Raw genomic sequence first — 21,309 nt, forward strand, 5'->3', positions numbered from 1 at the left:
ATATCTTAAAACTATGACCCCTCTACCAGTCAATCCTGCCCTGGGGAAAAGTGTCTGCCTATTGACTCTATCCATTCCTCTCATTATCTTGTATACCTTGATCAGGTCTCCTCTCTTCCTCCTTCTCTCCAGAGAGAAAAGTCCGAGCTTTTTCAACCTTTCTTCATAAGGCAAGCCCTCCAGTCCAGGCAGCATCCTGATAAACCTTCTTTGTACCCTATCGAAAGCCTTTGTATCTTTCCTATAGTAGGGTGACCAGAACTGGACACAATATTACAAGTGTGGTCTCACCAGGGACTTGTAGAGCTGTAACAAAGCCTTGCGGCTCTTAAACTCGATCCCCCTGTTAATGAAAGCCAAAACACCATATGCTTTCTTAACAACCCTATCCACTTGGGTGGCAACTTTGAGGGATCTATGTATTTGCACACCCAGATCCCTCAGTTCCTCCACATGTTGAGGTTGTGCAGGACATTGGTGAAGTCTCATCTGGAATACTGTGTCCACTTTTGGTCACTTAGTTTATAGGAAGCATATCATTAAACTGGAGAATGTTCAGAAGAGATTTACAAGGATGGATATGGAAAGTTTGAATTTTAAAGAAAAGCTGGATAGACTGTGACTCTTTTCTCTGGGATGTTCTCTGTTCCCAGTTCTCTGGGACTGTGATTCTTTTCTCCTGAGAGGTGGCCTTATAGAAGTTCATAAAATCTTGAGGAATATAGACCGGGTTAATGGTAATTGTCTATTCCCTAGGATGGAGATTTCAAGACTAGGGGACACATTATTAAGGTGAGAGGAGAGGGATTGAAAAAAGACACAAGGCAGGTTTTTTTTACACGGAGAGTGGTTCACATGTGGAATGAACTTCCTGAGGAACTAGTGGATATGGGCACAAATGCAATGTTTAAAACACATTTGGATAAGTACATGAATAAGAGAGATTTGGAGGGATATGGACCAGGAACAGGCAGGTGAGACTAGCTTAGTCTGGAATTATGTTTGGTGTGAACTGGTTCGACTGAAGAGTCTGTTTCTGTGCTGTATGACTCTATGACTCACCACCATCTTCTCTGGTACCATGAGGAATGGATATTAAATGCTAGCCTAGCCAGCAATGTCCAAATCCCATGAACAAATAGAGAAAAATGAACAAAATCGTAAGTAGCTTGCATCAATTGCAGTTTTACTGGTCTAGTCTGAAAACTTCAGTTTCATAATAAATCTGCTTATGTTAGAAAAATGAACAACTGAGTATGGACTGACCAACAAACAGTTTTGTGTTGTAGGAAACATCTGGTATCTGGTGCAGTTTTTGACAGATTGGGGAAATAATGTTAAAATCAAAAACAATTACAAGATGTCCAATTTCTTTTAATATTAATGTGTATATATTTGTTTTTAATTGTAAGATGTGGAGCAGAAATACACAATTCATCCCATCAGGTTTGCTCCAATGTTCAATGAGATCAGGCATGATCTCATAACTCTGAATTCCACTTTTCTGCCTTTTCCCTATAAATCTTGATTCCTTTACTGATTAAAAATGGTGATTTCAGCCTTGAATATATTTGATGACCCAGCCTTCTTCAGTAAAGAATTGCATAGATTCACTACCCTCTGAGAGAAGAAATTACTCCACATCTGTCTTAAATATGTGTCCCTTATTCTGGGAATATGTTTTAAGGTCCTAGGTTCTCTCACAAGGCGAAAAAACGTTTCCACACCTACCCCTGTTAAGTAACCTAAGTATCTTGTACATTTCAATAAGTTCACCTCGCATTCTTCTAAATTCCCACTCAACCTCTCTCATAAGACAGTGCCTCCCTACCCACTATCAAACCGAGTGAACCTTCTCTGGACTGCCTCCAGTGCAGTATATCTTTCCTTGGAAAAGGGGCTCAAAACAGTTCATAGTATTCCAGCTGTGGTCTGACTAATGTCTTGTACAGTTTTATACTCCATTCCTTTTGAAATAAAGGCTAACATTCTATTTGCTCTCCCTATTACCTGCTGAACTTGGAGGTAGTTTTTGTAATTCATGCACAAGGTCTCCCAAATCCCTCCCAAATGCTGTGTGATCAAAAAAGTGAAGGGGAGGGCAGGGATTAAATTGGAATAGAGTTGGAGGGGGAATTATTATGTCTCTTGATTTAACTTAAAATATAAGCCATAACTATTAATTTAACCTGGTCAGTGTTTTGTAGAGGAATAAGACGATGTTATTTTCTGAGTCTGTAGATTGTGAAGGAGCAAAATGGCCTTTAGTCGAGTGATATGTGCTTCTTGTCAGATGTGGGAGTTTAAAGAGAGTCTAAAGGTTACTGCGGATTATATCTGCAATAATTGCTGTTAGTTGCGAATCTTATCAGATCGAATGGATCAGCTGGAGAGACAGTTAGAAGCAATGAGGAATTTGCAACAGCAACAGTATGTGATAGATGGCAGTTATAGTAAGGAGGGAATGTCTCAGATACAGTCACATAAATGGGTTAACTCCAGGAAAGGTAAGAGAGGTAGGCAGCTAGTGCAGCTACCCATTTCAAATAAGTATGCTGTTTTGGAAAATGTAGGGTGTGATGGATTCTCAGGGGAACGTTGCACAAACAGCCAAGTTTCTAGTATTGAGACTGGCTCTAATGAAATGAGGGGTACGTCAGGTTCCAAGAGATCAATTGTGTTAAGGGATTCTCTAGTCTGAGGTACAGACAAACGTTTCTGTGGCCAGCAACGAAATATCAGAATGGTGTGTTGCTTCACTGGTGCCAGGATTAAGGATGTCTCAGAGAGGGTGCAGAATGTTCTCAAGGGGGAGAGGGGCCAGCAAGAGGTCATTATCCACATTGGAACCAACAACGTAGGAAGGGAAAAGGTTGAGATTCTGAAGGGAGATTACAGAGAGTTAGGCAGGAATTTAAAAAGGAGGTCCTCGAGAGTAGTAATATCTGGATTACCCCCGGTGCTACAAGCTAGTGAGGGCAGGAGTAGGAGGATAGAGCAGATGAATGCATGGCTGAGGAGCTGGTGTATGGGAGAAGAATTCACATTTTTGGATCATTGGAATCTCTTTTGGGGTAGAAGTGACCTGTACAAGAAGGACGGATTGCACCGAACTTGGAAGCAGACTAATATACTGGCAGGAAGATTTGCTAGAGCAGCTCGGGAGGATTTAAACTAGTAAGATGGGGGAGTGGGACCCAGGGAGATAGTGAAGAAAGACATCAACCTGAGACTGGTATAGTTGAGAACAGAAGCGAGTCAAACAGTTAGGGCAAGCAGGGACAAGGTAGACTAATAAATTAAACTGCATTTATTTCAATACAAGGGGCCTAACAGGGAAGGCAGATGAACATGGTTAGGAACATGGGACTGGGATATCATAGCAATTACAGAAACATGGCTCAGGGATGGGCAGGACTGGCAGCTTAATGTTCCAGGATACAAATGCTACAGGAAAAATAGAAAGGGAGGCAAGAGAGGAGGGGGAGTGGTATTTTTGATAAGGGATAGCATTACAGTTGTGCTGAGGGAGGATACTCCTATAAATACATCCAGGGAAGTTATTTGGGTGGAACTGAGAAATAAGAAAGGGATTGTATTATAGATCCCCTAATAGTCAGAGGGGAATTGAGAAACAAACTTGTAAGGAGATCTCAGCTATCTGTAAGAATAATAGGGTGGTTATGGTAGGGGATTTTAACTTCCCAAACATAGACTGGGACTGCCATAGAGGAATTTGTTAAGTGTGTACAAGAAAATTTTCTGATTCAGTATGTTGATGTACCTACTAGAGAAGGTGCAAACCTTGACCAACTCATAGAGGCATAGAGATGTACAGCATGGAAATAGACCCTTCCATCCAACCCGTCCATGCCGACCAGATATCCCAACCCAATCTAATCCCATCTGCCAGCACCTGACCCATATACCTCCAAGCCCTTCCTATTCATATACCCATCCAAATGCCTCTTAAATGTTGCAATTGTACCAGCCTCCACCACTTCCTCTGGCAGCTCATTCCATACCCGTACCACTCTCTGTGTGAAAAGGTTGCCCCTTAGGTCTCTTTTATATCTTTCCCCTCTCACCCTAAACCTATGCCCTCTAGTTCTGAACTCCCCAACCCCAGGGAAAAGACTTTGCCTATTTATCCTACCATGCCCTTCATAATTTTGTAAACCTCTATATGGTCACCCCTCAGCCTCCGACGCACCAGGGAAAACAGCCTGTTCAGCCTCTCCTTATAGCTCAAATCCTCCAACCCTGGCAACATCCTTGTAAATCATTTCTGAACCCTTTCATGTTTCACAACATCTTTCCAATAGGAAGGAGACCAGAATTGCATGCAATATTCCAACAGTGGCCTAACCAATGTCCTGTAGAGCAGCAACATGACCTCCCAACTCCTGTACTCAATACTCTGACCAATTAAGGAAATCATACCAAATGCCTTCTTCACTGTCCTATCTACATGCGACTCCACATTCAAGGAGCTATGAACCTGCACCCCAAGGTCTCTTTGTTCAGCAACACTCCCTAGGACCTTACCATTAAGTGTATAAGTCCTGCTAATATTTGCTTTCCCAAAATGCAGCACCTCGCATTTATCTGAATTAAACTCCATCTGCCACTTCTCAGCCTATTGGCCCATCTGGTCCAGATCCTGTTGTAATCTGAGGTAACCCTCTTCGCTATCCACTGCACCTCCAATTTTGGTGTCATCTGCAAACTTACTAAGTGTACCTCTTATGCTCACATCCAAATCATTTATGTAAATGACAAAAAGTAGAGGACCCAGCACCGATCCTTGTGGCATTCCTGTGGTCACAGGCATCCAGTCTGAAAAACAACCCTTCCCCAACACCCTCTGTCTTCTACCTTTGAGCCAGTTCTGTATCCAAATGGCTAGTTTAGATTAGATTACTTACAGTGTGCAAACAGGCCCTTCGGCCCAACAAGTCCACACCGACCCTCCAAAGAGCAACCCACCCAGACCCATTCCCCTACATTTAACCCTTCACCTAACACTACGGGCAATTTAGCATGGCCAATTCACCAAACCTGCACATTTTTGGACTGTGGGAAAAAACTGGAGCACCCGGAGGAAACCCACACAGACATGTATTCCATGAGATCTAACCTTGCTAATCAGTATCCCATGGAGAACCTTGTCGAATGCCTTACTGAAGTCCATACAGATCACATCTACCGCTCTGACCTCATCAATCCTCTTTGTTACTTCTTCAAAAAACTCAATCAAGTTTATGAGACATGATTTCCCACGCACAAAGCCATGTTGACTATCCCTAATCAGTCCTTGCTTTTCCAAATACATGTACATCCTGTCCCTCAGGGTTCCCTCCAACAACTTGCCCACCACCGAGGTCAGGCTCACTGGTCTATAGTTCCCTGGCTTGTCCTTACCATTCTTCTTAAAGAGTGGCACCACGTTAGCCAATCTCCAGTCTTCCGACACCTCACCTGTGACTATCGATGATACAAATATCTCAGCAAGAGGCCCAGCAATCACTTCTCTAGCTTTCCACAGAATTCTAGGGTACACCTGATCAGGTCCTGGAGATTTATCCTCCTTTACCTGTTTCAAGACATCCAGCACTTCCTCCTCTGTAATACGGACATTTTGCAAGATGTCACCATCTATTTCCCTACTGGCTATATCTTCCATATCCTTTTCCACAGTAAACACTGATGCAAAATACTCATTTAGTATCTCCCCATTTTCTGTGACTCCACACAAAGGCCACCTTGCTGATCTTTGAGGGGCCCTATTCTGTCCCTAGTTACCCTTTTGTCCTTAATGTATTTGTAAAAACCCTTTGGATTCTCCTTAATCCTATTTGTCAAAGCTATCTCATGTCCCCTTTTTGCCCTCCTGATTTCTCTCTTAAGTATACTCCTACTTCTTTTATACTCTTCTAAGGATTCACTCGATCTCTCCTGTCTATATCTTACATATGCTTCCTTCTTTTTCTTAACCAAACCCTCAATTTCTTTAGTCATCCAGCACCGGAGCACCCGGAGGAAACCCACGGAGACATGGGGAGAATGTGCAAACTCCACACAGTCAGTTGCCTGAAGCGGGAATTGAACCCGGGTCTCTGGCGCTGTGAGGCAGCAGTGCTAACCACTGTGCCACCGTGCCGCCCACAAAGGCTTCTGAAGGCTTCCCATTTTCCAGCCATCCCTTTACCTGCGAACATCTGCCCCCAGTCAGCTTTCGAAAGTTGGTAGGTATAGGGAATGCTGAATGACTGAAGAAATTGAGGGTTGGGTTAAGAAGAAGAAGGAAGCATATGTAAGGTATGGACAGGATAGATCGAGTAAATCCTTGGAGTATAAAGGCAATACTTAAGAGGGAAATCAGGAGGGCAAAAATCAGGAGGGCAAAAAGGGGACATGAAATAGCTTTGGCAAATAGAATTAAGGAGAATCCAAAGGGTTTTTACAAATACAAAAGGGTAACTAGAGAGAGAATAGGGCCCTCAAAGATCAGCAAGGTGGCCTTTGTGTGGAGCCGCAAAAAATGGGGAAGATACTAAACGAGTATTTTGCATCAGTATTTACTGTGGAAAAGGATATGGAAGATATAGACTGTAGGGAAATAGATGGTGACATCTTGCAAAATGTCCAGATTACAGAGGGGGAAGTGCTGGATGTCTTGAAACCCATAAAGGTGGATAATTCCCCAGGACCTGATCAGGTGTACCCTAGAACTCTGTGGGAAGCTAGAGAAGTGATTGCTGGGCCTCTTGCTGAGATATTTGTATCATCTAAAGTCACAGGTGAGGTGCCGGAAGACTGAGGTTGGCTAACGTGGTGCCACTCTTTAAGAAGGGTAGTAAGGACAAGCCAGGGAACTATAGACCAGTGAGCCTGATCTCAGTGGTGGGCAAGTTATTGGAGGGAGTACCTGAAGGACTGGATGTACATGTATTTGGAAAGGCAAGGACTGATTAGGGATAGTCAACATGGCTTTGTTTGTGGGAAATCATATCTCACAAACTTGATTGAATTTTTTGAAGAAAAAACAAACAGGATTGATGAGGGCAGAGTGGTAGATGTGATCTATATTCAGTAAGGCGTTCGACAAGGTTCCCCATGGGAGATTGACTAGCAAAGTTAGATCTCACGAATAAAGGGAGAGCTAGCCATTTGGATATAGAACTAGCTCAAAGGTAGAAGATAGAGGGTGGTGGTGGACGGTTGTTTTTTTAGACTGGAGGCCTGTGACAGTGGAGTGCCACAAGGATCGGTGCTGGGTCCTCTACTTTTTGTCATTTACATAAATGATTTGGATGCGAGCATAAGATATACCGTTAGTAAGTTTGCAGATGACACCAAAATTGGAGGTGTGGTGGACAGCGAAGAAGGTTCCCTCAGATTATAATGGGATCTTGATCAGATGGGCTAATGGGCTGAGAAGTGGCAGATGGAGTTTAATTCAGATAAATGCGAGGTGCTGCATTTTGGGAAAGCAAATCTTAGCAGGACTTATACACTTAATGGTAAAGAGTGTTGCTGAACAAAGAGACCTTGGAGTGCAGGTTCATAGCTCCTTGAAAGTTGAGTCACAGTTAGATAGGAATTTGGTATGATTTCTTTTATTTGTCAGAGAATTGAGTACAGGAGTTGGGATGTCATGTTGCGGCTGTACAGGACATTGGTTAGGCCATCGTTGGAATATTGCGTGCAATTCTGGTCTCCATCCTATCGGAAAGATGTTGTGAAACTTGAAAGGGTTCAGAAACGATTTACAAGGATGTTGCCAGGTTTGGAGAATTTGAGCTAAAAGGAGAGGCTGAACAGGCTGGGGCTGTTTTCCCTGGAGCGTCGGGAGGCTGAGGGGTGGCCATATAGAGGTTTACAAAATTATGAGGGGCATGGTAGGATAAATAGATAAGGGCTTTTTCACTGGAGTCGGGGAGTCCAGAACTAGAGGGCATAGGTTTAGGGTGAGAGGAGAAAGATATAAAAGAGACTTAAGGGGCAATGTTTTCACACAGAGAGTGGTACGGGTATGGAATGAGCTGCCAGAGGAAGTGGTGGAGGCTGGTACAATTGCAACATTTAAGAGGCATTTGGATGGGTATATGAATAGGAAGGGTTTGGAGGGATATGGGTCAGGTGCTGGCAGATGGGATTAGATTGGGTTGGGATATTTGGTTGGCATGGACGGGTTGGACCAAAGGGTCAGTTTCCATACTGTAAATCTCTATGACTCTATGATACCGCGTGTTCCTTCTCCCGTTTTTTTGACTATCTCCTGTTTTTTTTTCTAGGGAGATTCTAATCTCCTCGTTAACGTATGTACATTTTCACTTTATTTTTCTTCCTTTATACTCTAAACCTCCTGGTTATATTTTCTTTTTTTCTTTCTTTTTACCTCCACACTACTGCCTAACTGCAGTAGTGCTTATATTTTCCCTAGCACCTACATTGTGTGTGTGTGTGTGTGTGTGCAGGAGACACAGTGAAAGACAACAGGTGTACAAACCTTTATTCAATTTCCACCACCAGGCAGAAAGGAAACACCAGGGTGGCCAGTGACAAGCAATGCTCTTCTCATCAAAGGGCAATGCTGTGTGATCAAAAAAGTAAAGGGTATGGCAGGGATTACATTAAAATAGAGTTGGAGGGGAAAATAAAACACTCCACTCCCTGCAGTGCCCACCTTTCCCTGAAAAGTTCAAGGGTGTTGGTGGACACCACGTGCTCCTTCTCCTGCTTATTAACTATTTTTAAACCATCTCCTGTTTATTTTTTCTTTTATTTTCACAGTGAAAAACAACAAGTATATAAATCTGTATTTATATTCCACTGCCAGGAAGAAAGGAAACATCCGAGTGGCCAGTGATAAGCAGTGCCCTTCTCAAAGGGCAATGCTGCGTGTTCAAAAAGTGTAGGGGAGGGCAGGGAATAAATCAGAATAGAGTTGGAGAGGGAAATAGTACACTCCACTCCCTGCAGTGCCCACCTTTCCCTAAACATCTCGAGGGTGTTGGTGGGCACCGTGCGCTCCTTCTCCAGAGACACCCGAGCTCTGATATAACCGTGGAAGAGGGGCAGACATTCTGCCCTAACAACCCTCTCCACGGCCCGCTGCCTGGACCTGTTTATGGCCAGTTTGGCCAGGCCCAGGAGCTGACCCACAAGGAAGTCCTCAGACCATACCGGGTGCCCGAAGATCAGGAGCGTGGGACTGAAGTGTAACCAAAAACAGAGAAGGTTTTTTAGAAAATCAAAAAGGGAGTGCAAGTGCCCACACCCAATATATACATGGTCCACGAACTCCACAGCACCACAGAACAAATCTCCTGTTTATTTTATTACACAATTGACCGTTTACAAAACAGTTAACATTAACAGCTGTATACAGAGAAACAGCAATTTTACAAGGGAGAGGAGCAGTAAAGCCAGGCCCAAAACTTACCATTCAACCAGTTTTCAGGGAAATGAGGAACCTCAAATCCCAATCTCCTGATTACTTTTCCCCCCTTACACCCACACTACTGCCTAACTGCAGTAGTGCTTACTTATTCCCCAGCACCCATGTTGTGTGTGTGCAGGTGTGAGACACAGTGAATGACACATGGTGCACGAATCCTTATTCAGTTTCCACCACCAGGAAGAAAACACCCAAGTGGCCAGTGACAAGCAGTGCCCTTCACATCAAAGGGCAATGCTGTGTGATCAAACAGTGAAGGGGATGACAGGGATTAAATCAAAATAGAATTGGATGTGGAAGTAACACACTCCACTCCCTGCGGTGCCCACCTCTCCCTGAACAACTCTAGGGTGTTGGTGGACACGCATGCTCCTTCTCCAGAGATACCCGGGCTCTCACGTAATAGCAGAAGAGGGGCAGGCAGTTGGCCCTAGTGACTCCCTCCACGGCCCGCTGCCTGGATCTGTTTATGGCAAGTTTGGCCAGGCCCAGGAGCAGACCCACGAGGAGATCTTCAGATCTGCCCTCCCCCTTCCATACCTGCTATCTGAAGATCAGGAGCATGAGACTGAACTGCAACCAAATACAGAGAAGGAGGTTTTTGAGGAAATCACAAAGGGAGTGCATGTGCCCACACCCTATATATATGGTGCACAGACTCCATAGCACCACAGAACATATCTCCTGTTTATTTTTTTTCTTAATCTCCTGTTTATTTTATTTTATTAAACAATTCACCATTTACAAAACAGTTAACATTAACAGCTGTATACAGAGAAACAGCAATTTTACAAGGGAGAGGAGCAGCAAAGCCGGGCCCCAAATCCTACCATTCAACCAGTTTTCAGGGAAACGAAGAACCTCAAATCCCAATCTCCTGTTTATTTTTTTTCCCCTCAGAGCCAGCTGTCAGACTGTCAGGATGTCTGACACTCTTTTCTTAATCTCTTGTTTATCCTTTTTTTTATCCTACTCTCATTGCTACTGAAATAACTCCACAGAGGGTGATATCTCATCATAAAGTCATTCTTTATTTGCATATGCAGAGTCCTTGACACTGATCCAGCTCCCTTAGAGCCAGCTCTGAAAGTGAACAGGATGTCTAACCCTCCTGTTTTTTTTTTTCTCTTTTTTATTACCACCCCACACTACCGCCTAACTGCGGTAGTGCTTATTTTAATCTCCTGTTTATATCTGTTCCAGGGTTCCCTGATTGGCCCAGGTTAACAACCTGAATCAAGAATATTATAGTCAATGAGTTTCACCTGGTCCGGGTTCTAGTCATTACACTTGCCTTATCCCAAATGTGTATCTTCTATTAGTTAGCCAATCCTCTGTCTAGACGAATATACTACTTCTAATATCATGGGCTCTTACCTTATTAAGTTTAACATGTGGTATCCTATCAAATGCCTTCTGAAAATCCAAATATATTTCATTCACTGCTTTCCATTTATCTATCCTGTATGTTACCTCCTAAAAGAATTCTATTAAATTTGTCAGACATGTTTTCCCATTCATGAAGCCATGCTGACCCTTTTTGATCTTATTTTGTACTTTCAAATGCTCAGCTTTTAAATCCTTACTCTTTCTTCACTTGTGGGGTGTGGGTATCACAAGCTGGGCTAGCATTTCATGTCTATTCCTAGTTGCCCTTGAGAAGGTGAGGTGCGTTCTTGAACTGCTGTAGTTCATACGCTGTAGATAGATAATACAATCTAGCATTTTCCCAATAACAGATCTATAGTATATAGTTACTGGTCTATAGTTACCTGTTTTTTTTCTCCCTTCTTTAAATAGATATATTGACGGTAGTGGAGCAGGGTTGCTTTTCAGCCTGGAGGTCTGTGATAAGTGTGGTGCTGCAGGGATCGGTGCTGGGTCCACTGCTTTTTGTCATTTATATAAATGATTTGGATGTGTAAATAAGTTGTACGGTTAGTAAATTTACAGATGTCACCAAAATTGGCAGTGTAATGGACAACGAAGAAGGTTGCCTCAGACTACAATGGGATCTTGATCAGATGGGCCGATTGGCTGAGGAATGGCAGATGGAGTTTAATCTAGATAAATGTCTATATTTTGGTAGACCAAATCAGGGCAGGTCTTATACACTTAGTGATAACGTCCTGGGGAGTGTTGCTGAACAAAGAGACCGTGGAGTGCAGATTCATAGTACCTTGAAAATGGACTTGCAGTAGACAGGGTAGTGAAGAAAGCAGTTGGCATGCTTGTCTTTATTGGTCAGTGCATTCAGTATAAGAGTTGGGAAGTCATGTTGCAGCTGTACAGGACATTGGTTAGGCCACTTTTGGAATACTGGTTTAATTCTGGTGTTCTCACTATAGGAAAATGTTGTGAAACTTAAAAAGGTTCAGAAAAGCTTTACAAGGATGTTGCCAGGTTTGGAGGGTTTGAGCTATAAGGAGAGGCTGAATACGCTGTGGCTATTTTCCCTGGACTGATGGGGATTGAGAGTTGATTTTATAGAGGTTTATAAAAACATAAAGGATATGGATAGGGTGAATTGCCAAGGTCTTTTTCCCATGTTGGGGATGTCTAAAACTTGAGGGTATAGGTTTAAGGTGAGAGGGAAAGATTTAAAAGGGACCAAAGGAGCAATCTTATCACACAGATCGTGGTGCGTGTATAGAATGAGTTGCCAGATGAAATGGTGGAGGCTGGTAGAATTACAATATTTAAAAGGCATGGAAGGGATATGGGCCAAACACTGGCAAATGAGGCTAGATTAATTTAGGACATCTGGTCAGCCTGGACTGAAGAGTGCATTTCTGTGCTCTACATCTGTATCACTGTATGACTATAAACGTGTTAATTTGGCAGTTCTCCAGTCCTCTGGGATGTTTTCCAGAATCTGAGAATTTTTGGAAATTTAAAACCAGTGCATTGACTATCTCTATAGTTACTTTCTTTAATATCCTGAGATGGATCCCATCAGATCCAGGTGACATGTGTGTCTTTACCTCCATTGGTTTCCTTAGCCATTTTTCCACACTGTAGGGATTCCATGAAACCTTCTATGAAACAGGCCATTAAGCCCAATAAATCCATACCAACCCTCTAAAGAATAACCCATCTACCATCCTCTGAGAAAAAGAACCTAAAATGATATCACTCACCAAGAAACCAAGACACATAAATAGAAAGCAGGACATAACACCAAGCACTTCACCAGAGGCTCACCAATGATGTTACCTAGTATGGTGATGAAACGTCTGAAAATAAACCTTGCAGATCAACAAGCAAAATTACATCCACCTATTCAATTGCTCTACCATACCATAATCCCCATTATTATTTCCCCAGCCTTGTACTCTAAATGCCCATGTCGACTTTTGTCTCTATGTTCCTTTTTATATATTTAAAGAAGCTCTTGCTGCCCATCTTGATTAAAACTCGCAAGTTTACCTCCAACGTTTATCTTCTTCCTTTTTTCTTGATCATGTCAAATTGATTTTTTAAAACTCTCCCAATCCTCTGGTTTACTATTAATCATTGCCAAATTGTATGAAAATATCATTTTCTTTCAATTCAATCCCATCTTTAATTTCCCTGTCAACTAAGTTTGACATCCTTTTTCTAGAACACTACTTTCTTACTGGGATATGTTTTGCAATGAGTCATGACTTATTTTCTTAAAAGCCTATCATTGCTCTTCAACTGTCTTTGCTGCTAAACTCCTTTCACAGTTGACACCAACTAGCTCTGCCCTCATTCCTTTATAACTGCCATTTGTTATGCTTAGCAGTTGTTTCTGATCCAGGTTCTGCTCTCTCAAACTGAATACTAAATTCTTCCATGTTATGGTCACTGTATCCTAGAGGATCTTTTACTCTGGTGTAATTTATTAAACCTGCCTCAATACACATTATCAGATCCAAAATAACCTGATCCTTGATTGGATCTACCATCTATTTTTCCAGGAAACTATCCATTTTCAATGTGGTATTTTGTTATTAAGAAATGTTATCATAAGATTGGCTATCTGGAATATTTAGATTATTAATATTTTTATTGTGGTGTTTTGTGTTCAAGAAATTCTATCATAAGATGTACGATCTGGGATATTTGGATATCTCCCATTGCCTCCAAGTCTCTGATTTGAGCACAAAGACCTTGGCTTTCTGTTGCAGAAGGCTGATTTCACTGAACCTCACTGGATGCCCAAAGGTAATATCAGAAAACTTAAATTAACGGAGATTAATTTACTACTGTAAATTACCCAGTATCCTTCCCTTTGTCCTTATTTTTGCCCCTTAATAGTCCTTCAAGATTTATACAAGTGCTTTCAGGAGGGCTGCATGGTTAGCCTGATTCAACACCCTCTATACCCAAACAGACAATCCAACAAATTTAATCTTCAGACTTCTAACAAGATGGCTGATCTCCATCGTGAGCAGATGGCCAACATCTGACTTAAGTACAACACTTCAGTCACTTTTAAGACCAAACTAATTATTCAATTCTGAAATAAGTGATGCCAATTTATAGAAAAAAATGATATCAATCATAATAATTCAAGCAGCCTTTCTTCAGTTGTAACCTGGCTCCCCTTATGTTTAATTTACAGTAATTGAAAAATAAATTACTGCATCCTCTTGGCTCAAAGAATAATTCCTGCTTGAGCTTGGCAAAGGAGCAAAAATGGAAAGTGTTGCTTTTGTTTTTCTACAAATACAAGCCCAAACTATTAATAATACCTCAAGTTTTATATTCAGTCTATAGCAGAACGAAGTATTGTTAGTCAGACTCCCCTAGACTCCCACGGTATTTAAAATGTACTTTTGTATAACCACTGTATACAATCTACATAGATGATTGGTAAATCTTACTTTCAATCCAGACTCTGACTGGTGGTAATCCAGCAAGAAATCTTTTCGAAGGTTGGGCTTTTTGTCATCATGGAAAGTTCCAATTGGATTTCACAATATCTTGTGTTTCTAAGGAAATCATTTTGTGCAGTCACAAGTAAACCCTTCTTCACAGGCCAGATTTGTGGTGCTCATGGATCTAATATTCCCTGGTGAGATAGCCAGTTGCCTTGAAATTTGGACAACAGTTATGCTTTGATTTCCAAATTGCAAATTTGATAAGTACAAGATTTATGGTGTTTCAGTCTAGGAGGCCAAACCAAACTTGCCATATGCAAAACAAAAACACACAACTGCAGTATCAGTTTTATCTTAGATATGGTGTGTAAACATTCTATAGGTTTTTTCTTCATGCATTTTATGACATATTTGTGTATGGAGCAAATGGGAGGGGAGGGTTGGTACTGGTGAGCTGTGAAAGGATCTTCACTATTCTTGTACTCATTACTTCAAGAGAGGCTGCTTATTGTCATCAGTATCCTTCAGTTCAAGTTGAAGTCACAGTCGTCTGCAGGCTCTCTGCTCTTAATGTTTCAGCTGGGAAAAGCATCAATGTTCAATCTGTAAACTGTAATTTTTCTCTGAGTTCCCCTGTTGGGTTAGACTCACAGACATTGACATTAGAGTAAGAGGCCACTTGGCCCATCATGTCTGTGGCAGTCAACAAATGTCTAAGAACACTAATCCTAATTTCCAGCCTTTGGCCCATAGCCCTGGAGAATATGGCAACACAAGTGAATACCTAAATACTGCTGATATATTATAAGAGTTTCTGACTCAACCACCTTTCAGGCATTGAGTTCCAGACCGCCACCACCCTCTAAGTAAAAATAAACTCTCTTCAGCTCTCCTCTTAGCTTTCTACCTTTTAGCTTAAATCTGCACCCCTCTACTAATGAAAAAGTGCCTTCCTATCCATGATCCTCATAATATTATAAACTTCTATCAAGTCCCCTTTCATATTTCTTGCTCCAAGGAAAACAACAACAGCATGCCTAGTTTTCCCTTATTGCTCAGACTTTCCATCCCAGGATGCATAGTGGTAAATCTCTCTAGTGCAATCACATTCTTCTTCTGATGTGGAGACCAGAACTGCACAAGATACTCCAGATGTGGCCTTACCAGCATTTTGTACAGCTCCAGCACAACCTTCTTACTCCATACCTCAGCTAATAAATGCAAGTATCTCGTTCTGATTTCTTAACCACCTTACCTACCTGTTCATCCTTGATCTGTGGATATGCACACAAACATCTCTCTGATCTTCAGTACTCTCTAAGGTCCTACCATTGTTATTCATTGCCACTGCTTTGTCCAGCTGACCATTCCATTGTTATCCTCTTGCAGTTATGCCTTTCCTCCTCACTATTTACCATCCTACCAATTTTCATTTCATCTGTGAATTTCTTGATTTAAATCCAAAATATTGATGTACAGAAAAAGCAGAAAGGGTCCCAGCACCAAGGCCGAAATTCCACTGGAAACAGACTTCAGTTATAGAAATAGTGCTTTACAACCAATTTTGGAATAATGCGCTACTATGCCTTGGATCCCCTGAGCTTTCATTACCATTCTGCCATGAGGAACCTTATCAAAAGCCTTGTTAAAGTCCTTGTAGGATACGTTAAATGCATTATGCTCAACTGATGGTTGCTTCTTCAAAATACTTAATCAAATTTGTCAAACATTATCTTCCCTCAACAAACCTATTGTTGACCATCCCTGATTAATCTGTGTAGGTAGTTATATTCTATTCCTCAGAATTCTTTCTATAAACCCCCAGATAAGATTGAATGACCTGTAATTCCTGATCTATCCTTTTCTCCTTTTTGACAATGGGATGCCAGGAGTCCCTCAGTCTGGTCTGTGGCGAGTGAGGATTTCAAAATTACTCCCAGGATTCTGATATCTTCTCCCTTGCCTGCCTCAACCTGGGATACATCTGATCTGGGTCTGCAGATTTATCCATTTTTAAGATTGCTGAACTGACTAGTTTCTCCTTTCTATGTTAAGTCCTTCTAATATTTTGCAGTCTTTCATCTTGATGTCTATAGCTGTGTCATACTTCTCCATTGTGAAGACCAACGCAATGTATTCATTGATAACTTTGCCCTTGTCTTCAAGGTCCATACACAATTTATCTCCATGATTCCTAATAAGCTCTTTTTCTCTAGTTACTGTCTTGTTCTTAAAAATAAACCATTGGATTTTCCTTTATTCTACCTGCCAATGCTTTCTATTGTACAATGTTGGCTTTCCTATTCCCTTTTTAAGTATTCCCGTAGAGACTGCCACATTAAAACCTTGCAATATCTGCCATAAGCTTCTCTTCTTAATCCTAACCTTTATGTCTCTTGACATTCAAGGTTCTTCAGTGTTTGTCCCACCATTCATCTTTATAGGAACATACTTGGCCTACAATGTCGCTATTTTCTCTTTGCCTCCAACTGCTCTGAAACATTCTTACCTGTGAGTAACCGCTCCCAGTCCACTTGGGCCAAATTGTATCTTAGTAAAATTAGCCTTTTCCCTAATTTATTAACGATTTGTTGATATCTTTTTGCATAACTATTTTAAATATGATTGAGTTATGGTCACCATCCCCAAAATGCTATTCTACTGATACACCTTTCACCTATCTGGGCTCATTTCCAATATTAGGTCTAGAATTGCTCTTTCCTTTTTTGGGCTTTCTACATACTGACTAAAAGTGTTCTTCTGGATGCAATTTAAGGTCGTACCATTGTTATTCCTTGCCACTGTTCTGTCCAGCTGACCTTTCCATTGATATCCTCTTGCAGTTATGCCTTTCCTCCTCAGTATTTCTTTTCACTCTACATTGCATTCTAAATCTTTCTCAATTCATGTTAGGTTAGTTAAAATTCCCTATTATTACTGCCTTATTATGCTTGCAGTTTATGAAATTTGATTCTATATTTGATCCTCTGTTTCTCCCTGACAGTTTGGGGGCTATAGTATACACCAACAGTGTGCTTGCCCCATTTGTGATTTTTTAAAATTTCTGCCCATTTGGCCTCATTTGATGATACTTCCAAGATATTATTTCTCCTCACTGCTATTATTAGTGCGTTGGTCAACATTGCACCAATTGGGAATGTTGAGCTGCCAACCGAACGCATCTTTCAGGTAAATCTTAGTTATAGCTATGATCCCATACCCCCTTTTGCTTATCTGTGTCCTCAGCTCATCTATCATATTTGTCATGCTCCCTTAAATATACTTAGCCTCGCTAAATTAATTTCTTTCTAATCCACCTAGGGTTCCTCTAATTTACAGACTTGCTCACATTTTAACTTCTAAATCCATCTCTGTTTCTCTGTCCTCTGTGTTACTTGTCAGGATCCCATCCCTCTGCCAATTTAGTTTATATCCATCCCAACAGCATTAACAAACATCCCCAAAAAGATGTTAGTCCCATTCCTATTTGGATGTAACCCAGCAACTTGCACAACTCCCATCTCCCATACAAATGGTCCCAATGCCTCAGGAATTTAAAGTTGAAACTTTATTGCTGGAACAGCACAGCAGGTCAGGCAGCATCCAGGGAACAGGAGATTCGACGTTTCGGGCACAGGCCCTTCTTCAGGAATGAGCAGAGAGTGTTCAGCAGGAGAAGATAAAAGGTAGGGAGGAGGGACTTGGAGGAGGGGCGTTGGAAATGTGATAGGTGGAAAGAGGTCAAGGTGAGGGTGATAGGTCGGAGTAGGATGGAGGCGGAGAGGTCAAGAAGAAGACTGCAGGTCAGGAAGGCGGTGCCGGGCTGGAGGGATTCGGCTGAGACAAGGTGGGGGGAGGGGGGATGAAGAAACTGGTGAAGTCCAAGTTCATCCCCTGTGGTTGGAGGGTTCCCAGTCGGAAGATAAGACGCTCCTCCTCCGACCGTCGCGTTGTTGTGGTTTGGCGGTGGATGAGTCCAATGACCTGCATATCCTCGGTGGAGTGGGAGGGGGAGTTGAAATGCTGTGCTACAGGGTGGTTGGGTTGGTTCGTCCGGGTGGCCCAGAGGTGCTCTCTGAATCGCTCCGCAAGTAGGTGGCCTGTCTCCCCAATATAGAGGAGGCCACACCGGCTGCAGCGGATGCAGTAGATGATGTGGGTGGAGGTGCAGGTGAATCTGTGGCGGATATGGAAGTTTCCTTTGGGGCCTTGGAGAGAAGTGAGGGGGGGAGGTGTGGGCGCAAGTGTTGCACCTCCTGCGGTTGCAAGGGAAGGTGCCGGGAGTGGAGGTTGGGTCGGTGGGGGGTGTGGATCTGACAAGGGAGTCGTGGAGGGAGTGGTCTCTACAGAAAGCTGATAGGGGAGGGGAGGGAAATATATCCTTGGTGCTGGGGTCTGTTTGGAGGTGGCGGAAGTGACGGCGGATGATGCGCTGTATATGGAGATTGGTGGGGTGGTAGGTGAGGACCAGTGGGGTTCTGTCCTGGTGGCGGTTGGAGGGGCGGGGCTCAAGGGCGGAGGAGCGGGAAGTGGAGGAGATGCGGTGGAGGGCACCGTCGACCACGTCAGGGGGGAAATTGCGGTCCTTGAAGAAGGAGGCCATCTGTGTTGTACGTATTTTGAACTGGTCCTCCTGGGAGCAGATGCGGCGGAGACGAAGGAATTGGGAGAATGGGATCCTGAGGGGGCAGGATGGGAGGAGGTGTAGTCCAGGTAGCTGTGGGAGTCGGTTGGTTTGTAGTAGATGTCCGTGTTGATTCGGTCGCCTGAGATAGAAACAGAAAGGTCTAGGAAGGGGAGGGAGGAGTCCGAGACTGTCCAGGTGAATTTGAGGTCGGGGTGGAAGGTGTTAGTGTAGTGGATGAACTGTTCAACCTCCTCGTGGGAGCACGAGGTAGCGCCGATACAGTCATCAATGTAGCGAAGGAAAAGATGGGGGGTGGGGCCAGTGTAGTTGCGGAAGATGGATTGTTCCACATACCCTACGAAGAGGAGGGTCCTCTTCGTAGGGTATGTGGAACAATCCATCTTCCGCAACTACACTGGCCCCACCCCCCATCTTTTCCTTCGCTACATTGATGACTGTATCGGCGCTACCTCGTGCTCCCACGAGGAGGTTGAACAGTTCATCCACTACACTAACACCTTCCACCCCGACCTCAAATTCACCTGGACAGTCTCGGACTCCTCCCTCCCCTTCCTAGACCTTTCTGTTTCTATCTCAGGCGACCGAATCAACACGGACATCTACTACAAACCAACCGACTCCCACAGCTACCTGGACTACACCTCCTCCCATCCTGCCCCCTCAGGATCCCATTCTCCCAATTCCTTCGTCTCCGCCGCATCTGCTCCCAGGAGGACCAGTTCAAAATACGTACAACACAGATGGCCTCCTTCTTCAAGGACCGCAATTTCCCCCCTGACGTGGTCGACGGTGCCCTCCACCGCATCTCCTCCACTTCCCGCTCCTCCGCCCTTGAGCCCCGCCCCTCCAACCGCCACCAGGACAGAACCCCACTGGTCCTCACCTACCACCCCACCAATCTCCATGTACAGCGCATCATCCGCCGTCACTTCCGCCACCTCCAAACAGACCCCAGCACCAAGGATATATTTCCCTCCCCTCCCCTATCAGCTTTCTGTAGAGACCACTCCCTCCGCGACTCCCTTGTCAGATCCACACCCCCCACCGACCCAATCTCCACTCCCGGCACCTTCCCTTGCAACCGCAGGAGGTGCAACACTTGCGCCCACACCTCCCCCCCTCACTTCTCTCCAAGGCCCCAAAGGAAACTTCCATATCCGCCACAGATTCACCTGCACCTCCACCCACATCATCTACTGCATCCGCTGCAGCCGGTGTGGCCTCCTCTATATTGGGGAGACAGGCCACCTACTTGCGGAGCGATTCAGAGAGCACCTCTGGGCCACCCGGACGAACCAACCCAACCACCCTGTAGCACAGCATTTCAACTCCCCCTCCCACTCCACCGAGGATATGCAGGTCATTGGACTCATCCACCGCCAAACCACAACAACGCGACGGTCGGAGGAGGAGCGTCTTATCTTCCGACTGGGAACCCTCCAACCACAGGGGATGAACTTGGACTTCACCAGTTTCTTCATCCCCCCCTCCCCCCACCTTGTCTCAGCCGAATCCCTCCAGCCCGGCACCGCCTTCCTGACCTGCAGTCTTCTTCTTGACCTCTCCGCCTCCATCCTACTCCGACCTATCACCCTCACCCTGACCTCTTTCCACATATCACATTTCCAACGCCCCTCCTCCAAGTCCCTCCTCCCTACCTTTTATCTTCTCCTGCTGAACACTCTCTGCTCATTCCTGAAGAAGGGCCTGTGCCCGAAACGTCGAATCTCCTGTTCCCTGGATGCTGCCTGACCTGCTGTGCTGTTCCAGCAATAAAGTTTCAACTTTGATCTCCAGCATCTGCAGACCTCACTTTCTCCTCAGGAATTTAAAGCCCTCTCCTCTTGCACTATTTCTCTAGCCACATATTCATCTGCCCTATTCCTTCTATTCTTGCGTGGCACTGAGAGTAATCCGGAGATTATTACCTTTGAAGTTCTGCTTTCAAATTTACTACATCACTCCCTAAAATCTGTTTGCAGGATCTCATGTCAATGGTCTTCCTGTCATTAGATCAAGCTGTTTACCCGCCCCCTTCGGAATAGCTGCAAAGTATTCTGAAACCATTGCAGAAAACTCAACAGGTCAGGCAACATCTGTGGAGAGAAAGCATAGTTAATGTTTCAGGTTCATTGACTCTTCTTCAGAACTCAGTCTGGCTAGAAGAGTCCACAGAAGAGTCGTCACTCTCTCCATTTCCAAGGGGGAAAAACAGTTTGCAAGTGAGATGCAGTTACGGGATCATCTCATTACCTGCCTGGTCCTTTTGTTGTGTCAAGGTCAGAGTTCAACTATAAAAAAATCTTATATGTAGCACCTTCACAAACTACAGAAACATAGTCACA

General features: G+C 43.6%; 1 protein-coding gene across 3 annotated transcripts in view; it reads left to right on the forward strand.

Annotated features, from left to right (window-relative positions):
* The window catches only part of fbxl13 (F-box and leucine-rich repeat protein 13), a 317,084-nt gene that overhangs the window by 268,492 nt on the left and 27,283 nt on the right, over positions 1 to 21,309 (forward strand). For all 3 annotated transcript variants that reach the window (XM_087999504.1, XM_087999505.1, XM_087999506.1), the window contains exon 21: positions 13,523 to 13,657. In XM_087999504.1, coding sequence (XP_087855630.1) covers positions 13,523 to 13,657 — 135 coding nt within the window. The remainder of the gene's footprint in view (positions 1 to 13,522; positions 13,658 to 21,309) is intronic.

This window comes from Chiloscyllium plagiosum, unplaced genomic scaffold (assembly GCF_037043375.1).
Source record: "Chiloscyllium plagiosum isolate Xiang-an unplaced genomic scaffold, Cpla_swu_hap1 HiC_scaffold_23, whole genome shotgun sequence".
In the NCBI taxonomy this organism is placed as follows: Eukaryota; Metazoa; Chordata; class Chondrichthyes; order Orectolobiformes; family Hemiscylliidae; genus Chiloscyllium; species Chiloscyllium plagiosum.